At 37.3% G+C, this 18,091-nt stretch overlaps 1 protein-coding gene across 2 annotated transcripts in view; it reads right to left on the bottom strand.

Annotated features, from left to right (window-relative positions):
• STRN (striatin) overlaps positions 1-18,091 on the bottom strand; it is a 131,805-nt gene that overhangs the window by 55,516 nt on the left and 58,198 nt on the right. For both annotated transcript variants that reach the window (XM_051842991.2, XM_070069253.1), the window contains exons 3-4: positions 13,161-13,234; positions 4,632-4,710 (exon numbers count right to left, since the gene is read on the bottom strand). In XM_051842991.2, the coding sequence (XP_051698951.1) occupies positions 4,632-4,710; positions 13,161-13,234 (153 nt within the window). The remainder of the gene's footprint in view (positions 1-4,631; positions 4,711-13,160; positions 13,235-18,091) is intronic.

The following is an 18,091-nucleotide window of genomic DNA, read 5'->3' as shown; positions in this document are numbered from 1 at the left end:
TTTTAAATAAATAAAATCATTTTCAGAAAAATGGGGAATTAAAAAAAGTTCTTTAATCCATTTAAAATTAAAAGTGTAAAAACATAAAAAATTATATATAAGCACTGACTAAACAATCCTAAAACAAATGTAGATTCTTCCACAAAATATGTAGTGAAAAGAATAATTTAAATATGTAGAACCTTTTTTTTTTTTTTGGCCAGGCAGACTTAGACAGTGAAAGAGAGAGATAGAGAGAGTTTTAGACAGTGAGAGAGAGAGACAGATACAAAGGTCTTCCTTCCGTTGGTTCACCCCCCAAATTGCTGCGCTGCACCGATCCGAAGCCAGGAGCTAGGTGCCTCCTCCTGGTCTCCCATGCGGGTGCAGGGGCCCAAGCACTTGGGCCATCTTCCACTGCCTTCCCAGGCCAAGCAGAGAGCAAGACTGGAAGAGGAGCAACCGGGACAGAATCCGGTATCCCAACTGGGATTAGAACCCAGGGTGCCAGTGCCACAGACAGAGGATTAGCCTAGTGAGCTGCAGCGCCAGCCAATATATATAATCTTTTAATGATATGAACACCACCAGAGAAAAGACGTGTTTAATATGAAGGTAATAAACTTTTTCATAGCAGTATGATAATGAGATAAAATTATTCTAGTAACAACACAAAATAATCTCATGAACATATACTTTTCAGAGCTAGGAGAAATCAAGATGGCAGAAGAGGAAGGCAGCACATGTTAAAGTGATCATTTTAAGTGTGTAACTAATGATATAGATAGGAATAAGTGTCAAAGGGATCACATAAATAAGACCAAGTGTCTGGTAGTAACAATAGATAGAATTAAAAAGGAGAGAATGATCCAACATGAGAAGCAGGCCGCATAGCAGACTCAGAGAATGACAAACACCCTAAACAGCACTCTGGCCTCAGAATCAGCCCTTAAGGCATTCGGATCTGGCTGAAAAGCCCATGAGAGCATTTCAGGCATGGAAAGCCAAGACACTGTGGCAAAAAGTGATCTACATGAAGGATCTCTGTCAGTGAGATCCCAGTGGAAAGAAGGGGTCATCAAAGAAGGATGTACTTTTCTCTGAAGGGACGCGAGAACTTCCACTTTGCTTATGGCCCTGTCTAAAGAAGATCAGAGTTGGTGAATTCAAGAGGCTTCCATAGCCTTGGCAGCTCATGACAAGAGCCTCGAGTGATCACTGACGTCCTAAATTTATAAGAGTGTCAACTGTTAAATCAACAACAGCAGTCACTGCACACTTGCTCCCCATGTAGGACCTCTGTCTTAATGACCTGTACTATAAGAATTAACGATAAAACTAGTCTTCAAACAGTACTTTATACTTTGTATGTCTGTGTGGGTGCAAACTGTTGAAAGATTTACTTAGTATAGAGTTGATCTTCTGTATATGAAGATAATTAAAAATGAATCTTAATGAAGAATGGCTTGGGGCAAGAACTGCTATTTTGCTAAAGCTGTACCTATGAAATTTGTAATTATTAAATAAAAGCTTTCTAAAAAAAAAAAGGATAGGGAGGGAGCTTACTGCTCTTGTCTATGGGAAGACAGTTAAAACACCGTGGACAGAGTGTAATCTCAGGGAAGAGTTAGGGAGAAAATGGCAGAGGAAACTAGACACAAATTAGAGGGACAATGTAGATCTACGCAGAGTGTGTGGACACACACAACTCAGAACCCCAGCAGCCAAGAGTCTTAGCACCAGCTTTAGAGAGTGATGTGAGACCAGAATGCAGTAGCCCAAACCACCAGCAATAAGGCTGCAAGAAGAGCCTGACCTGAATCCAGCTTGGAGCTCCAGTATACTTGCCCATCTAGTAGCAAAAAGGGGGAGGGGCATGTTTCCCTCTCCCCAGCCACCCAGCATCAGCATCCTGTAACTAGCCAAGAAGGGGTGGATGCCATTTTGAACATATGCAACAGCTGTGCCAGCTTGTGTCTGCATGCCCAGCAACCAGCCAAGAGGAGACGCCTAGGGAGAAGTGACAGGAGGCTAGGTGCTCATGACTGTTGGAGGCCTGTGTGCTGGGACTGTGAAAACACTGTAGTTGCATGTGAAGACATAGGATGTGGCTGGGTTTTTGGGCAGTCACTGTGGGCAGCTCCACAAGTTTGGGGCTCCCTGATTCCCTAGTGAAGGTCACTGCTGTGGGATCCATGCTCACAGTGAGAACTGCATGGATCCTTTGTGTGGTTGCTATGGCAACACAAACGCATATTATACCCACTGCAGCTAGCCACCAGGCCTTGATCTCCTTGGAGCAGAGAGGGTAAGCATGAGACTGCCAACAGAGTAGATTAAACCTCCCCTCTTATTAAAAATAAAAAAGATAGAAAGAGATTTGCCATCCCCAATTTGGGAGTCACCTTGGACACTTCCTCACCCTGGAATACTGAACAGAGCTTCTTGGCCACACTCAGCACACCCCTCTGCATATTCACCAAAAGAGACACTCCACTAATCCACAGAGGCACAGTTTAAAGATAAAAGCCATCATAAGGGAAACAAACAAAAAAAAAAAAACAAAAAGTATCTCCACAAATGCCTAAAAATAAACACTGCAATTCAAGAAACAAGAATAAGGAAGACAACATGATGCCTCCAAAGAACACAACACTTCAATACTAGAATGTGAAAATGAAGAGACTGAAGAAATGCCAAAAATGGAATTCAGAGTAATCAGAAGTAAATCCAAGAACTAACGAAATCCATACATGACATGAACGAAAAGTTCTCCCATGCAATTGAGATTTTAAAGAGAAATAAAAAAGAAATATTGGAAATGAAAAAGTCAATAGAACAAATAAAAATGTGGTGGAAAGGCTTAACAACAGACTCATAAGGCAGAAGAAAGAATATCTGAGTTAAAAGACAAATCTTTGGAAATTTTAGACCAAAAAAAGAGAAGAAACTAGAAAATTATGAGACAGTGTTGGAAATTTATGGGATGCTATTAAACGACCCAATACATGGGTCTTAGGAGTTCCTGAAAGCGTGGAAAGAGAGAATAGATTACATATTTTTAATGAAATAATTACAGAAAACTAAGGGACATCCAAGTACAGGAAGCACATACAAATCCTAATACATGGACCAGAAAAGATTCTCACCATGACACTTTGTAATCAAACTCTCCACAGAAAAACATAAAGAAAATATTCTAAAATGTGCACGAGAGAAATTCCAGATTACTTTCAGATGATCTCCAATTAGACTCACAGTGGACTTCTCGTCAGAAACCCTACATGCTAGGACAGAATGGTGAGATATATTCCAAGTCTTAAGAGAAAAACTGTCAATCCAGAATACTGTATGCTGCAAAGCTCACATTTAAGAATGAAAGTGCAATAAAGACCTTCCATAACAAACAGAAATTGAAAGAATTTATCACCACTTGTCCAGCATTACAAAAGAGACTTAAGGATGTGCTACACACAGAACCACAGAAACATGGTCATCACTATGAAAAAAGTACAAAGGAAATCCGAAGTAAATAACAAGAATACTTATAGAAAAACAGCAGGGTCAAGTCATTACTCATGAATAGTCACCTTGAATGTAAATGGCCTTAATTCTCCAGTTAAAAGATACAGATTGGCTGAATGGATTAAAAAGTAAAACCCATCTATTTGTTTCCTACAAGAAACTCATCTCACCAACAAAGATACATGCAGACTGAAAGTGAAAGGGAGGGAAAAGATATTCCATGCTAACAGAAACCAAAAAAAGAGCTGGGGTAGCCATCCTACTATCAAACAAAATAGACATTAACACAAAAACTGTTAAAAGAGATAAAGAAGGGCACTATTTAATGATTAAGGGATCAGTTCAACAGGAAGATGTGACTATTATAAATGTATATGCACCTAATTACAGGTCACCTGGCTATTAAAAAGAAATGCTAATGGATATAAAGGGAGACATAGACCCCACAAAATAGTAATGGGGGGACTTCAATACCCCACTTTCATCAATGGACAGATCAACCAGACAGAAAATCAGCAAGGAAACAACAGTTAATCAATACTATAACCAAATGAACCTAATGGTTATCTACAGAAGTTTTTATCCTACAATTGCAGAAAACACATTCTTCTCACCAATGCATGGACTTTCTCTAGGATAGACCACAGGCTAGGCCATAAAGCAAGTCTCAACAAATTAAAAAAAAACTGAAATCATATCATGCATCTCCTCTGACCACAATGGAATTAAACTGGAAATCAACAGCTCAAGAATCTCTAGAACATATGTAAATACATGGAGACTAAACAACACGCTCCTGAATGAACAGTGCGCCGTTTGTTGAGAAACAATTTTTTCTCATACTATTTGTTGAACTCTTTACTTAGTATAGTTAATCTTCTGTGTATAAAGTTAACTGAAAATAGTTTTTAGCAAAAAATAAGAATGGGATTAGGAGAAGGAGGAAGAAGAACGACGGGTGAGCAAGTGGGAGAGTGGATACAGTGGGAAAAATCACTACATTCTTAACGTTGTATTTATGAAATGCATGAAGTTTGTATATGTTAAATAAAAGGTTTCTGGGGGATAAACAAAGAAAATATGCTTTTCACTTTTAACCATGGATAATTTAACCTTGGGATACTTACTGTCTGAGTAGTTGCCGACCTTGTTTCCACATTAACTGGCTGTTTTGTTGTGGTTGCACCTCTGTTTCATTACCTTCATCTAGAAAAATTAAATTATAAAAAAATTGACTTCTTTAGGGCATCCCAATTCATTTAAAAAGTCAAATAAACATCTAAAAGATTAAATATGTAAAACTGCAATTGTAAGGTCTGTTTTAGAACAATGCAAATTGTTTTTACAACTCTCATTTCTATAACAAAACTCAAATATAAATTAATTATTGCTAATGGATTCCCTTGGAGTAGAACTAAAATAATAGCATTTTCTCTACTATTTAAGTAACCTAGAAATTCCTCCAGGGCAAAGACCTATACAATAAGTCACACAGTAAGAGCCAAATAAAAGTATGAAGTATCATATCAGAACTAGAACAAAATGCCCAGGTCTGATGGCAAAATAACCAGTTTGGTAAAAAGTAGATATACATGACATAATCTCAATCCAAATCTGTCTCTTCCACTAGCTATTAAATAAAAATCTGAAATATTCTTTTAATGACTATTCTTGAATGGAAATCTCTTACACCTTTTAAAGCTAAATTCTTCATTAGGTAGAAGCTAAATTTTTTCAAACTGCTGAAATAAAAAGTTTTCTCCATAGTAAGTTCAAACTGAAAAAATTCCCAACTGTTTTTTAACAAAACAAAGAATTCATACTTTATCAGTCTTTGACCAAACTATAAGAAACTGCTCATCTTAGAACTGTACTTATGAAATGAAAATTTGCTTTTGTTTATGTTTGAAATGAATCATTCACTACATGCTTATTGAGTTTCAGTCACTGTGTTAAAAATATGTATACATTATATCCTTGCTTCTTACAACCTCCAAAGACAGTTGTTTAACCCCATTATATAAAAAAGAAAACTGAGTTTTAGAAGTTAACTTTCTGTCTGTTTCACTCTAGAGTCCCAGCATTTTCCTCCACATGCTATCAATATAATGACAGGAAATTGGAGATGGGGTCAGTACTGTGGCATAGGTTAAACCTCTTTCTGTAATGCTGGCATCCCATATGCACACAGGTTCAAGTCCCTGCTGCTCCACTTCTGATCAAGCTCCCTATTAATGTACTTGGGAAGGCAGAAGATGGCCCAAGTACTTGAGCCCCTGCACCCACGTGGGAGACCTGAACGAGGCTCCTGGCATCAGCCTGGCCCAGCTGAGATGTTGTAGCCATCTGGCAAGTGAGCCAGCAGATGGAAGATTTTCTCTCTCTGTCTCTCTCTCTCTCTCCGCCTTTCAAAAAAAATGAACCTTAAAAAAAACTGTAGGTACATGTGAATAAAAATAAGAATTAGATTTTTTATGTTTGGTTCTTCCCCCTATATGACTCTGAAATAACTAGGTAAATCTTGTGATATACCAAGAAATAATAGTAGACTGGCAGTAAAAAAAAAAAAAAAAAAAAAAAGAGGGAAATTAACCGTGGCTCACTTGGTTAATCCCCCACCTGCAGCACTAGCATCCCATATGGACACCGGGTTCTAGTCCCGGCTGCTCCTCTTCCAGTCCAGCTTTCTGCTGTGGCCCAGGAAGGCAGTGGAAGATGGCCCAAGTGCTTGGGCCCCTGCACCTACATGGGAGACCAGGAAGAAGCACCTGGCTCCTGGCTTCGGATTGGTGCAGCACCAGCTGTGGCCATTTGGGGAGTGAACCAACAGAAGAAGACCTTTCTTCTGTCTCTCTCTCTCTCACTGTCTAAAACTCTACCTGTCAAATAAATTTAAAAAAAAGGCAAAAACAATGCTGTAATACCAAAGAAAAAATATACATCTTATTACATAAATTCAGTAACTCTGTATAACACCATATATTCCAATATAGTCCATTGTCATTAATAATCTGCACATGCCAAGTAAGAAAATTTACACTAGCATTTTAGGAAGTTTTAAGGCTACTTAATCTCTCATCAGTATAGGCTCAAATCCTTTCTATGCCATGCTCAACTACTTCTACCTACTTCAGCTGCCACTGATGTTACAAAAGTGTGGTGCATCAATTCAATGGAGTATTACTCAGCAAGAATAAGGAATGAACTACTGATATATACCAACACGGATGATAAGCTGGACTCAAAAAGCCACATTCTGTAAGATTCTGGCATTCATATGACTTTCTAAAAACAGCAAACTATAAAAATGTAAAATAGATTACTAGTTGCCAAGATATTAGAGTGGGAAGGGAGGGCTTGACTAGAAAGGAGAAGTAGCCACACATTGTATGTGTTTGTGAACACTTAAAGTGGTAAATTTTAATGTATGCAAATTATACCTTAAAAGAAACTAAGATAAGACAAATTAAATATGAATATACTTCTAAACTTTTAAGCTAAAATTACTCTTTTACTTCGTTAGCCAGGTGAAGCTCACAAGCTCACAGTTCTATCCATGAACAGTAAACAGTCACCAACTATCAGATTTCTTCTTGTCATATCAAGGTTAAAAAGTGATATTATATGAAAGTAAGGATTCTGAAGTGAATAATAATAATAATAAGTATTTATAATAATAAAATTATTTGACTGCCACTTCCAGTCAAGTTGGAGTAACAGAAACTAGATTCATCCCCCTACTTGAAGTAAGTATAAAAGAGATAAAACTAGGATTTTCAAGACACTGGACATCAGTCAACAAGGAACAGTGATTCTTGAGAGAAAGCAAACAAGTGAGCCTTATGATCATCCCAGCTTCTGCCCTGGTAAGTTCTAAATCACAGAAAAAGCAGATGGAACAAATATAATATCGGAAAAAATAATGGCTGAAAGTTTCCAAATTTCAAGTCAACTACATATCCATATATCCAAGAAACTCAACAAATCACAATCATATGAAACACTGAGAGGGAAGAAGACAACATTATACCAAGGTATATCATAATAAAATTACTTAGAACCAAGACAAAAAAAAAAACTTAAAAGCAGCCATAGAAAAAGATCATATTATATACAGAGAAAGAAAGAAAAAGGATGACAAAGGATGACAGCAGGTACTTATTTCATCAGTAGCAATGTCAGTCAGCAAAACTTTCTCAGACATTATGAAAGCTGAAAGGATTCATTCCAGCAGTCCATATCACAAAATATTTTTTTAAATGTCTTTAAGGCAGAAGGAAAACAATACCAGATGGAAATATGAATTTACACAATTGAATAATGAGTACTGGAAATATTTTTTCATGTTTTTAAGTTTCTTTGAAAGAGAATTAACTGCTGAAACAAAAATAAAAACATAGGATGTAGTTTATAGCATACATTGAAAGTAAAGATATATGACAATATATTTTATATACAATAGTACAAAAGCAAGTAGAGGAGAAATGGAAACATATTGTTATAAAGTTCTCATACTACACATGAAACAGTATTGTTATTACTTGAAGATAAGCTGTAATAAGTTAGAAATGTACCCTTTAACCAAAAAAAAAAAATCACTAAAATAACACTTACTGCTAAAGAGGCAAAATGGAGTCATAAAAATCAATTTACAAGGTTAAAAAAAGAAACAAGGAACAAAGAACTGATTTACCAAATAGAAAATAAAAATTAGAAGTAGTAGAGTTAAATCTAACCATATCAATAATCACACTGAATAACATATTCAAGTTATTTTCAATAACTATCTGGCTTATAATACTAAAACAGGAAAAACTAAAATATCAAGGACAAATATATTTTTTCAACACAACCTGAGATAACATTCTTCTAAAGTAGAAATAAAAGATTTGAAAGTGAAAGAAAATGGGGGGGATCAGAAGGAAATAATAATTTTTTGCAAAAAATACTATTTGGATACACCACTTTCTACTGCCTCTTCATCTTTGTCCTTATCACTGTTATCTACAAATCCCTTGAATACCCTACTTCATCTTGAATGAATATTCACATAGGTTATCCACTTCTGCCTCTGCACAACTACCACCTTCTTGAACTTTCACAAGATCTTGTCATTATGAAGAATCATCATTGATGCATACTCATTCTCCAAACATACATCCTTCAGGCTCAATTACTTCCAATTCACTTACTCCTCTGCCTGCAGGTCAAATCCATTACCAATTTTTATAAAGTTTCACTGAACACAGACACACTCACTCAATTACGTATTGTCTATAAATGCTTTCTGTTACAATTTCCTGTTACAAAGCCAGAGCTAAGTAGCTATGACAGAGAACACATAACCTACAAAGTCAGAAGTATTCACACTTTGGCCCTTTACATAAGAAGCTGGCCGATCCGTTCTAGCCCACAGCTGATATCCTTTCAACTTTAGCTTCCTTTCATCTTCACTTCCTTCTTTCTCTAATTGTAGTCCATGCATAGCATTCTTTTGCCAATATCCTCAATTTTCTTATACCTTTGTCTCCCTATGAATTCAATGAATTCAACTATTATCTATCTACATTCCCTTTGATTCTACCTGGGCTACCAAATTTGTTACCAGTGCCTCTATATAAACTCATAATCACACACCCCAACAAGATTCTTATCTTTTCTTGATCCTGCTATTCCTCCAGTTCACCCTCACTACTTTAAAGTTCCTCTATTGTCTTAGATGTCTGACCCACTCATAGCAGAGAATCCTGTGGCACATATAAAGCTATCATATGGACAATTCGCTTAAAAACACACCACCTAACTAAAACTCGCTCTTGGCAATAATAAAAGACATATTCTTTTTCCAGTATGTCTCTAGCTGTGTTCAGAATCCAATTCATATCCTTTCTTTAGATATATTCCTATTTTGAGCATCTCTACTTTCTCCTTTCTTTTAAAAAGATTTATGTATGTATTTGAAAGACAATTAGAGAGAGAGACAGAGATCTTCCCCATCTTGGTTCACAATCCCCAAATGGCCACAATGGGATTTGGCTCAAGCTGAAACCAGGAGCCAGGAACTCCATGTGAGTTTCCCACATGGGTGGCAGGGACCCAAGCACTTAGCGACATCTTCTGCTGCCTTCCCAGGCATAGTAGCAGGGAGCTGGACCAGAAGCAGAGCAGCTGGGACTTGAACTGTTGCTCTGACATGGGATGGCAGCATCACAGGAGGCTTAACCCACTGCACCACAACACTGGTCCTGCTACTTTTTCCTTTTTATTACTCCTCTAAGAAACATGCCTCTCTCGGTGTGTCTTTCTCTCTTTCATAGACCCATGTGTCCTTTCAGCTACTGCCCTGTAATCACTCTTCATTTTGACTACCTGGGCTTCCTGAAAGTTCACTGCACTCACTCAGTCTTTGTTTTCCATTCATTCTTCATTTCTGCCCTCACCTTTCTCCTAAAACTGCTGGCAATAAAGTTTTCAGTGACCTGTGTGCCATTAAATTCTACAGACACTCTACCCATCTGAGAGTTAATCAAGAGTGCTGAACACTAACTCCTTCTAAAATTCTCATCTTATAATTTTCCTCATTAAGGCAGTCTTTAACAGTTTTCTATTCTTTTACTAGTATTTTAAATGCTTTCATTCCTCAGGGTTCCATTTTAGGGTCTCTTATTACTCTACATAAGATTCCTCAGTGTTTTCTTCTACTTCAATGGCTTTGAGTGCCACCAAAAATATATGCTGATACGACTGAAATCCACATATCTAACCAGACCTCTATCTTGAGCTGTATACCCATACACCCAGCAGTACCAGCTATCTTTACTTGGTTGCCTGAGCAACAAATCCAAAAGGTAAACCCACCACTTTCCTACTTCTAGTCTATCCAAGAATCATCTTTGACTTGCCCTGTTTCATCCCCTTCATCTAATCAAGAACAAGTTCCTGGAGATTTTACTTCCCAACTATTTCCTCAACACATCCTTCAAGTCTATTGTTACTACCCTTGTCAAAGTAACCTCCGATTTACTCAGGTGACTATAACTGTTCTCTAGCCAGTTTGCTCATCTCTGATTTTGCTGTTCTCTAATCCATCTTCCATACAATAGCCAGTGTGATCAAAGAGATAATCTGATCAAACAGCCCTAATTAGGATCCTTCAAATTCCTTCTTATCACTCCTTTTTCAAAAAAAAAAAAAAAAAAGATTTATTTATTTATTTGAAAGGCAGAGTTATTACAGAGAGGCAGGGTCAGAGAAAGAGAGGTCTTCCATCTGCTGTCCCACTCCCCAAATGGCTGCAACAGTCGGAGCTGAACCAATCTGAAGCCAGGAGCCAAGAGCTTCTTCTGGGTCTTCCACCCAGGTGCAGGGGCCCAAGGACTTGGGCCATCTCCTATTACTTTTGTAGGCCACAGAAGAGCTGGATCAGAAGTGGAGCAGTCAGGATGAGAACCAGCACCCAAATGAAATGCCAGCACTGCAGGCGGCAGCTTTACCCCTACTAAGCCACAGCACCAGCCCCATCATCACTCTTCAGAAAAAGTGTGGTTGGCCAGTGCAATGTAGCAGCAGGTTAAGTCACTGAATGAGCATTCTATATGAGCATCCTATATGAGCACCAGTCCTGGGTGCTCCACTTTTGATCCAGCTCTCTACTGTGGCCTGAGAAAGCAGCAGAAGACGGCCTAAGTCCTTGGGCCCCTGCACCCATATGGAAGACCTGGAAGAAGTTCCTTTGGCCTTGCTTAGCTCCAGCTGTTGCAGCCATTTGGGAGTGAACAACAGGATGGAAGATCTTTCTATATATATATATTAAAAAAAAAAAAAGAAAAAGAAAAAGGGAAAAATTATACCATTGATGGAATTAATATTTCTCTAAATATCAAGGATTTAATATTTAGCTATACCAACATATTGATACAGTACCACAATGAATTAACTATAAAATTGGCAGCACATCTAGAACTCATTTTGGAAAGTTCTTTCATACATTGTCAAATACGACTGCAGCATGGTAAAATGGAAATACGAATTTTAGAGTCAGACAGACCTGGATTCAGCTAAATATATCATCACTTAATAGTTGTACAACCTTGGACAAGTTTCTCTACTTCTCAGAGCTTAAATTTCAAACACAATAGAGCTAGCACTGTGGCATAGAAGGTTAATAAGCCTCTGCCTACAGTGCCAGAATCCCATAAGGGTGCTGATTCAAGTCCCAGCTGATCCACTTCTGATCTAGCTCCCAGCTAATGTGCCTGGGAAACCAGTGGAAGACGGCCCAAGTGCTTGGGCCCTGTCACCCATGTGGGAGACCTGGAAGAAGCTCCTGGCTCCTGGCTTCAGCCTGGCACAGCCCTGGCTATTCAGGCCATCTGGGGAGTGAACCAGCAGATGGAAGATCTCTCTCCTTCTCTCTTTTTCTCTCTCTTCTCTCCTTATTTCTGCCTTTAAATCTTTTAAAAAAAAATCAATTTCACACACATAAATGAGAATGTTATCTTTATTAACTATTTTAACAATTAATTTTTTTTTTTTTTTTTTGACAGGCAGAGTGGACAGTGAGAGAGAGAGACAGAGAGAAAGGTCTTCCTTTGCCGTTGGTTCACCCTCCAATGGCCGCCGCGGCCAGCGCGCTGCGGCCGGCGCACTGCGCTGATCTGATGGCAGGAGCCAGGAGCAAGGTGCTTTTCCTGGTATCCCATGGGGTGCAGGACCCAAGCACCTGGGCCATCCTCCACTGCACTCCCTGGCCACAGCAGAGGGCTGGCCTGGAAGAGGGGCAACCGGGACAGAATCCAGCGCTCCGACCGGGACTAGAACCTGGTGTGCCGGCGCCGCTAGGCGGAGGATTAGCCTAGTGAGCTGCGGCGCCGGCCGTATTTTAACAATTAATGTTAATATAGATACATAGAGTCCCTTACACAGGCAGATATTTCAGTAATTGATATAAATGGTCATTAATTTCTTCTGATACTTGACCAAGAAATTTAATTTGAAATATTTACATGTATACACAAAACAGTGAAACAGTGACAACTTTTGAATAATTTTTCTTACTTGTCCCTAACACCTACTAGTAAATAAATTGTATCTATATTTCTTAATTATTCCTGATTGTTTACAAGTACTATCTGGTAATGTGAAGAGGAAAGTAGGAGAAGGAAAAAAGAAGAAATACCATAAAAAATGTTTTAGCTGTTAAAACATATGCTGGGTGTAGAATCTCCTGTAAGAAAATCCAAATTAGGAATTCTCCTGTGCTTTAGGAGAAATCTCTCACCTCTACAGTTCCTACTCTTTCAGAATTTCAAGGGCATGATATACTTTCTACTGCACATCTCAAAATTTCCATTAATGCTGGGCAGATCCAGCAAGACAAGAATAAGTTGACACATGTTACTCATGAATTCCAATCCTTCCAGTAAGTGTAGAACACAAGCAGGAAATGAGAAACTAAAAGAACGGGGAAGAGGGTAAAGGAAGGAAGGTGGCAGAAAATTATCTAAATGATACTAATGATTACTGCCAAAAGGTAAATAGAACAGAAAATACAACACACAAATAATTAGACATTAACTTACAGTTATAAATGCTCTTACTACAAAATATTGGATATCAACTTCTTTTTCACTTAAACTTCCTTTAAAATAGCTTACCAGAATCATAGCTTGGTGGCTTCATATCTCCCTGATTCAATTCTGTCCCATATTTCAACTTGTGGTATTTGGCTCTAACAAAGAAATGAGAAAATACAAACCATCTTAAAACATATTTAAATGAACTTCATGATACATAATAGGAGTAGTCATCAGTATGCAGAAGTCCTGACAAGCCACTTTTAGAACTTTCAAAGGCTCATAGCTTTCCATAGAGTCAAAGTCATAATACAAAAACACTTGCCTTTTGTTGTTACTACACCATCAAGTGTCATTATAATAAAAGAAAGAAAGAACACTGGGAATCAGAAATCTTGCAATTACAAATGGCCAGCCGTAGCGGCCATTTCGGGGGTGAACCAATGGAAAAGGAAGACCTTTCTCTCTGTCTCTCTCTCTCTCTCTCACTGTCCAACTTTGTCAAAAAAAAAAAAAAAAAAGTTTGGACTGCAAAATAAACTTGTAAAAAATAAACTAACCTTTCTCAAAATCAAGCATTTTACAAAGAAAATTCATCTATAATATTATGTCTTGCCAGGTAATTACAATTTGCTGAGTATGCATTACAGTGAACAATCCAAGGGAGAAAGGGAAATCCAGTCCAAATCTTCCAAGTTGAATAAGATATTCCAGTAGGAATGAATAGGTATCCTTTGTTGTTTACTATGGAAGAACTATGAATGGGAATACTGTCTATCTTCTTTTCTAAAGTTAATAGAATGCTATTACTTCTAATTAATCATATTTCACCATTAAATAATCTGAGACCTGAAAAATAATCCAGAAAAGGTAGATATTTCTGGAAGACTAATTAAAAATGGCCATACGTGCCTGGCATATCTGTATACTTTTATACTTTGTTTGCCACCCTCCCCAAATATTGAGACCATTTGTAATCAATATTCAGTGTGTTAAAATTGGGATAGTAACAAAAGCAACAGTAACTCAAAACACCAAGGAATAAAGTAATAAGGAAGGAAGGAAAGAGTAACAGCGAAATCTGAAATCTTTTTTTCTTTACAAAAAAAATAAATAGAACACTCTATCATTAAGTTTTTTATAGTTCAAGAAAATTATAAAGAAAATGAAAATTATTTGTTCAAATATGTAAAGTATTGGAATTCTTCATGATTACTTTGAATAATAGTCATTTTTTAATTACAACAAAAGAAAACAAAGTTTTGTTTTTAAGTGATGAAAGATTTTTCATTTCTATATACAGGGAAATCTTATGAAAATTATTAGCAGCTGATGGCCTATTCCTTAAGATGCATGGTAAGTACATGAGTATTTTTATAGTAGGCTTCACACCTGTGTGTATATATATATATATATAAAAAACAATATTTGTCTGCTAATATGTATTGATCTGTAAGCTTAAGCAAAAGAGTAAGGTTCAAAATACTATGTTCAAAATGCTCACACAGAAGTTTAAATTAAATGTGTGTGTGTGCATATGCAAAAAACATTTCTAAAGGATATCTGATACATAGACATTCATCAGTAACACCTCCTTGGAAAGAAAATCAGTGAACTGAGGCAAAAGAAAAACTATTTTGCTGTTATTTGGTTAACTAACTGTACATACATATTTATTTTTTAGCCCAAATCATCTAGAGTATCTTTCACACTGTAACCAATGTACATCTTAATCACAAAGCTTTCATCATTTCAAGACTAAATGTTTCCTAACTTACTAGATTTGTAATAATTTTGATTATTAGAGGATAAGATTTATAGACATCAATTTGACTTAGAGTTACCATAAAGTAAACAAGGTTCTTAATGTAATTGTCAATATTCAAATTTTCCCAAAACATACAAGTTCTTTTATCTACCATAAGCCAAATTAAGAATACTTCCTAGAAGTCAAAATAACATTGTAATGTAACCAGCCTGATGACAGACTATGCTAAAGCTTTTTAAATAAAAACGGCAATAAACTGTAGGAAAGAGTATATATATGTATATATATATATATATACACACACACATACATTCTATATATAATGTATGTATGTATATATAATGTATATATATATATACATATATCAACAAAAAATATTTTTGAACACAAAACACTGCATTATAGTGCATTCTAGTGGTCTTGGGGAAAACTGCAACATATTTTCCAAAAAACAGTAAAAAATATTCTACAAAAATAAATAGATCTTTGTAAAAATTAAGAGTGGGAATGTGAGAGAGAGAAGCAAGAAGAATCGGAGCTTGGGTGGGATTCAGGGTAGGGAGGAAGTATCACTATGTTCCTAAATCTGTATATGTGAAATACATGAAACTTGTCTAACTTGAGTAAAATCTAAATAAATAAATGTAACAGAAATAACACATCATGAACTAACACTTACTAAAAAAAACCTAGATAACAATAAAACATAAAGATCTGTTGTGTTTATCACAAGTTATGGTCTCTTGTATCAAGGTCTCCTTATGGAATTGTTACATTCACTGAAAAATATTTCACTCAGAGAACCTCCTTTTTAGTTTAATAATATTCCTTTTGCTGCCAATGTGCTAAAAATACTATGGCACTAATTGTTCCCCACTGTTTTAACCCTTAGATTACTGTGTTACCAATCTTTCTTGTTTACTATTCTTTTTCTGTCTAACTCTGACTATAGGATAAATAAGTAGATCTCATATCTAACCACTCTCATGTGATACACAGCTAGGTCCCCCAACTGGTCTTGACTAGATAAAATAGCATAAAGAGTACTTAATAATTATAATGTACTAAAAGTTTCATACTAGCTTCATTTCAGTCTATTTTTAATTTTTAACAGATTCAATATGATTTGTAGATACACAAATCTAAGAACATGATTTTCCTTCCTCCCTCCCTCTTTCTTTTTTATTTTTGAGATAACATTTTAAATTTACATGTGCTAGGAAAATAACACAGCATCCCAATCACAACTCAAATATGACCTGATAATCTGATGAATTTTAATGACACATTACAGAATTTCTATCATGTGCCAGGTACCATGAATAATCTGTAGCTTGCAGTCAGGTGAGAGTGGAGACAAGGGGATGCCTAAAAGACCAGAATGTAAATAAATAGCTATAGCATGACTGTGGTAACAACTGCAAGCGTTTTAGCAGGTGTTCTAAGAGTGCAGATGAGAGAATATCTAAGTATGTCTAAGATGATGTCAAAGAAAGTTATCAAAAAGAAGGTATCAAAGAAATGATGCAGAGCACATTTCTGACAGAAGGAGTATCATAAAATGAGAAGCAAAAACAGTGTCCAAAATCAAACATTTAATACCCAAAAGGAATGGAGTTTAGAGAAGGAACTAAAAAAGAGACCTGGCTGCAAAATTTTACTAAGAAGAACTCTGAAACTAGTCAGATATCTTTAGTAGTGATATTACCTGATTATCATACTTGTGATTTTAAAAATGAATCCTATTGATGTGGAAGATGAATTGGAATATAGAAATACTGAAGGCTGGGGCTGATGTTATGGCATAGCAGGTAAAGCCACCACCTACAATGCCAGCATCCCACACGGGCACCCGTTTGAGTCCTTGCTGCTCCACTTCTGGCACAGCTCCCTGCTAATGTGCCCATGAAAGCAGTGGAGGATGGCCCAAATGCTTGGACCCCTGCAACCCACATGGGAGATCCCAACAGAGTCCCTGGATCCTGGCTTCAGATTGGCCCACCTCTGGCCATTGTAGCCATCTGGGGAATGCAGATAGAAGATCTCTGTCTTTCCCTCTCTCTAACTCTGCCTTTCAAATAAATAAAATAAATCATAAAAAAAAAAAAAAGAAAGAAAAAGAAATACTGGAGGCAAGAAGAATACAGTAATGAAGATCAAACAAAAGTTTCAGTGAATGGAAAGAAATAGGGAAAATGAGATGCTTAGAATTATGTTTTACATAGTATTTGAGGTTCCTTAGTATAGAAGTTCCTGAATAAACTTCAGATGACACACTATGTATTCGTGAAAAGGTGTTATAAATGTGCTAATTTTGCAAATTTGCTAACACTTTAAGGAATGCTGTGATAAATCCACAGCTAAGTAAGTAATATCTCTAAAATATTAATGACTCAGTTTTAGTTAATTTGGGATCTTAAAGTGGAACTATGTAGGGGCCCAGCACTATGGTATAGTGGGCAAAGCCACCACCTGCAGCACCAGCAACCGACATGGGTGAAGGTTCAAGTCCCACTTCCAATCCAGCTCCCTGCTAATGAGCCTGGGAAAGCAGTGGAAGACAGTCCAAGTGCTTGGGCCTCTGCACCTACATGAGAGATACAGAAGAAGCTACTGGCTCCAGATGGGCTCAGTTCTGGCCATTGTGGCCATTTAGGGAATGAACCAACAGATGGGACATTTATCTTTCTCTCTCTTTCTGTCTGTAACTGTGCCTTTAAAATAAATAAATAAATCTTGTTTTTAAAAAAAAAAAAGTGGGGCCGGCACTGCGGCTCACTTGGCTAATCCTCCACCTGTGGTGCTGGCACCCCGGGTTCTAGTCCTGGTTGGGGCACTGGATTCTGTCCCGGTTACTCCTCTTCCAGTCCAGCTCTCTGCTGTGGCCCGGGAAGGCAGTGCAGGATGGCCCAAGTGCTTGGGCCCTGCACCCGCATGGGAGACCAGGAGGAAGCACCTGGCTCCTGGCTTCAGATGGGCGCAGCGCACCGGCTGTGGCGGCTATTTGGGGGGTGAACCAATGGAAAGGAAGACCTTTCTCTCAGTCTCTAACTCTGCCTGTTTAAAAAAAAAAAAGGTGGAACTACACAGAAAATCTATAACACTGCAATGCAAAACCATGATCCTTATTTACAGCTGAAATGACAAGATGTGGCAAATATGTTCTAAAACAGATCAAGAAAAAAAGCAAGACTAAAAATATTAACTGTTTAAGGCTGGGAGGGGAAAAAGGGTACTAGTTTGT

This window comes from Oryctolagus cuniculus, chromosome 2 (genome assembly GCF_964237555.1).
Source record: "Oryctolagus cuniculus chromosome 2, mOryCun1.1, whole genome shotgun sequence".
NCBI classification, from domain to species: domain Eukaryota; kingdom Metazoa; phylum Chordata; class Mammalia; order Lagomorpha; family Leporidae; genus Oryctolagus; species Oryctolagus cuniculus.
Note: the sequence above shows the minus strand (reverse complement) of the source record. Positions and strands in the feature narration are given on the sequence as shown.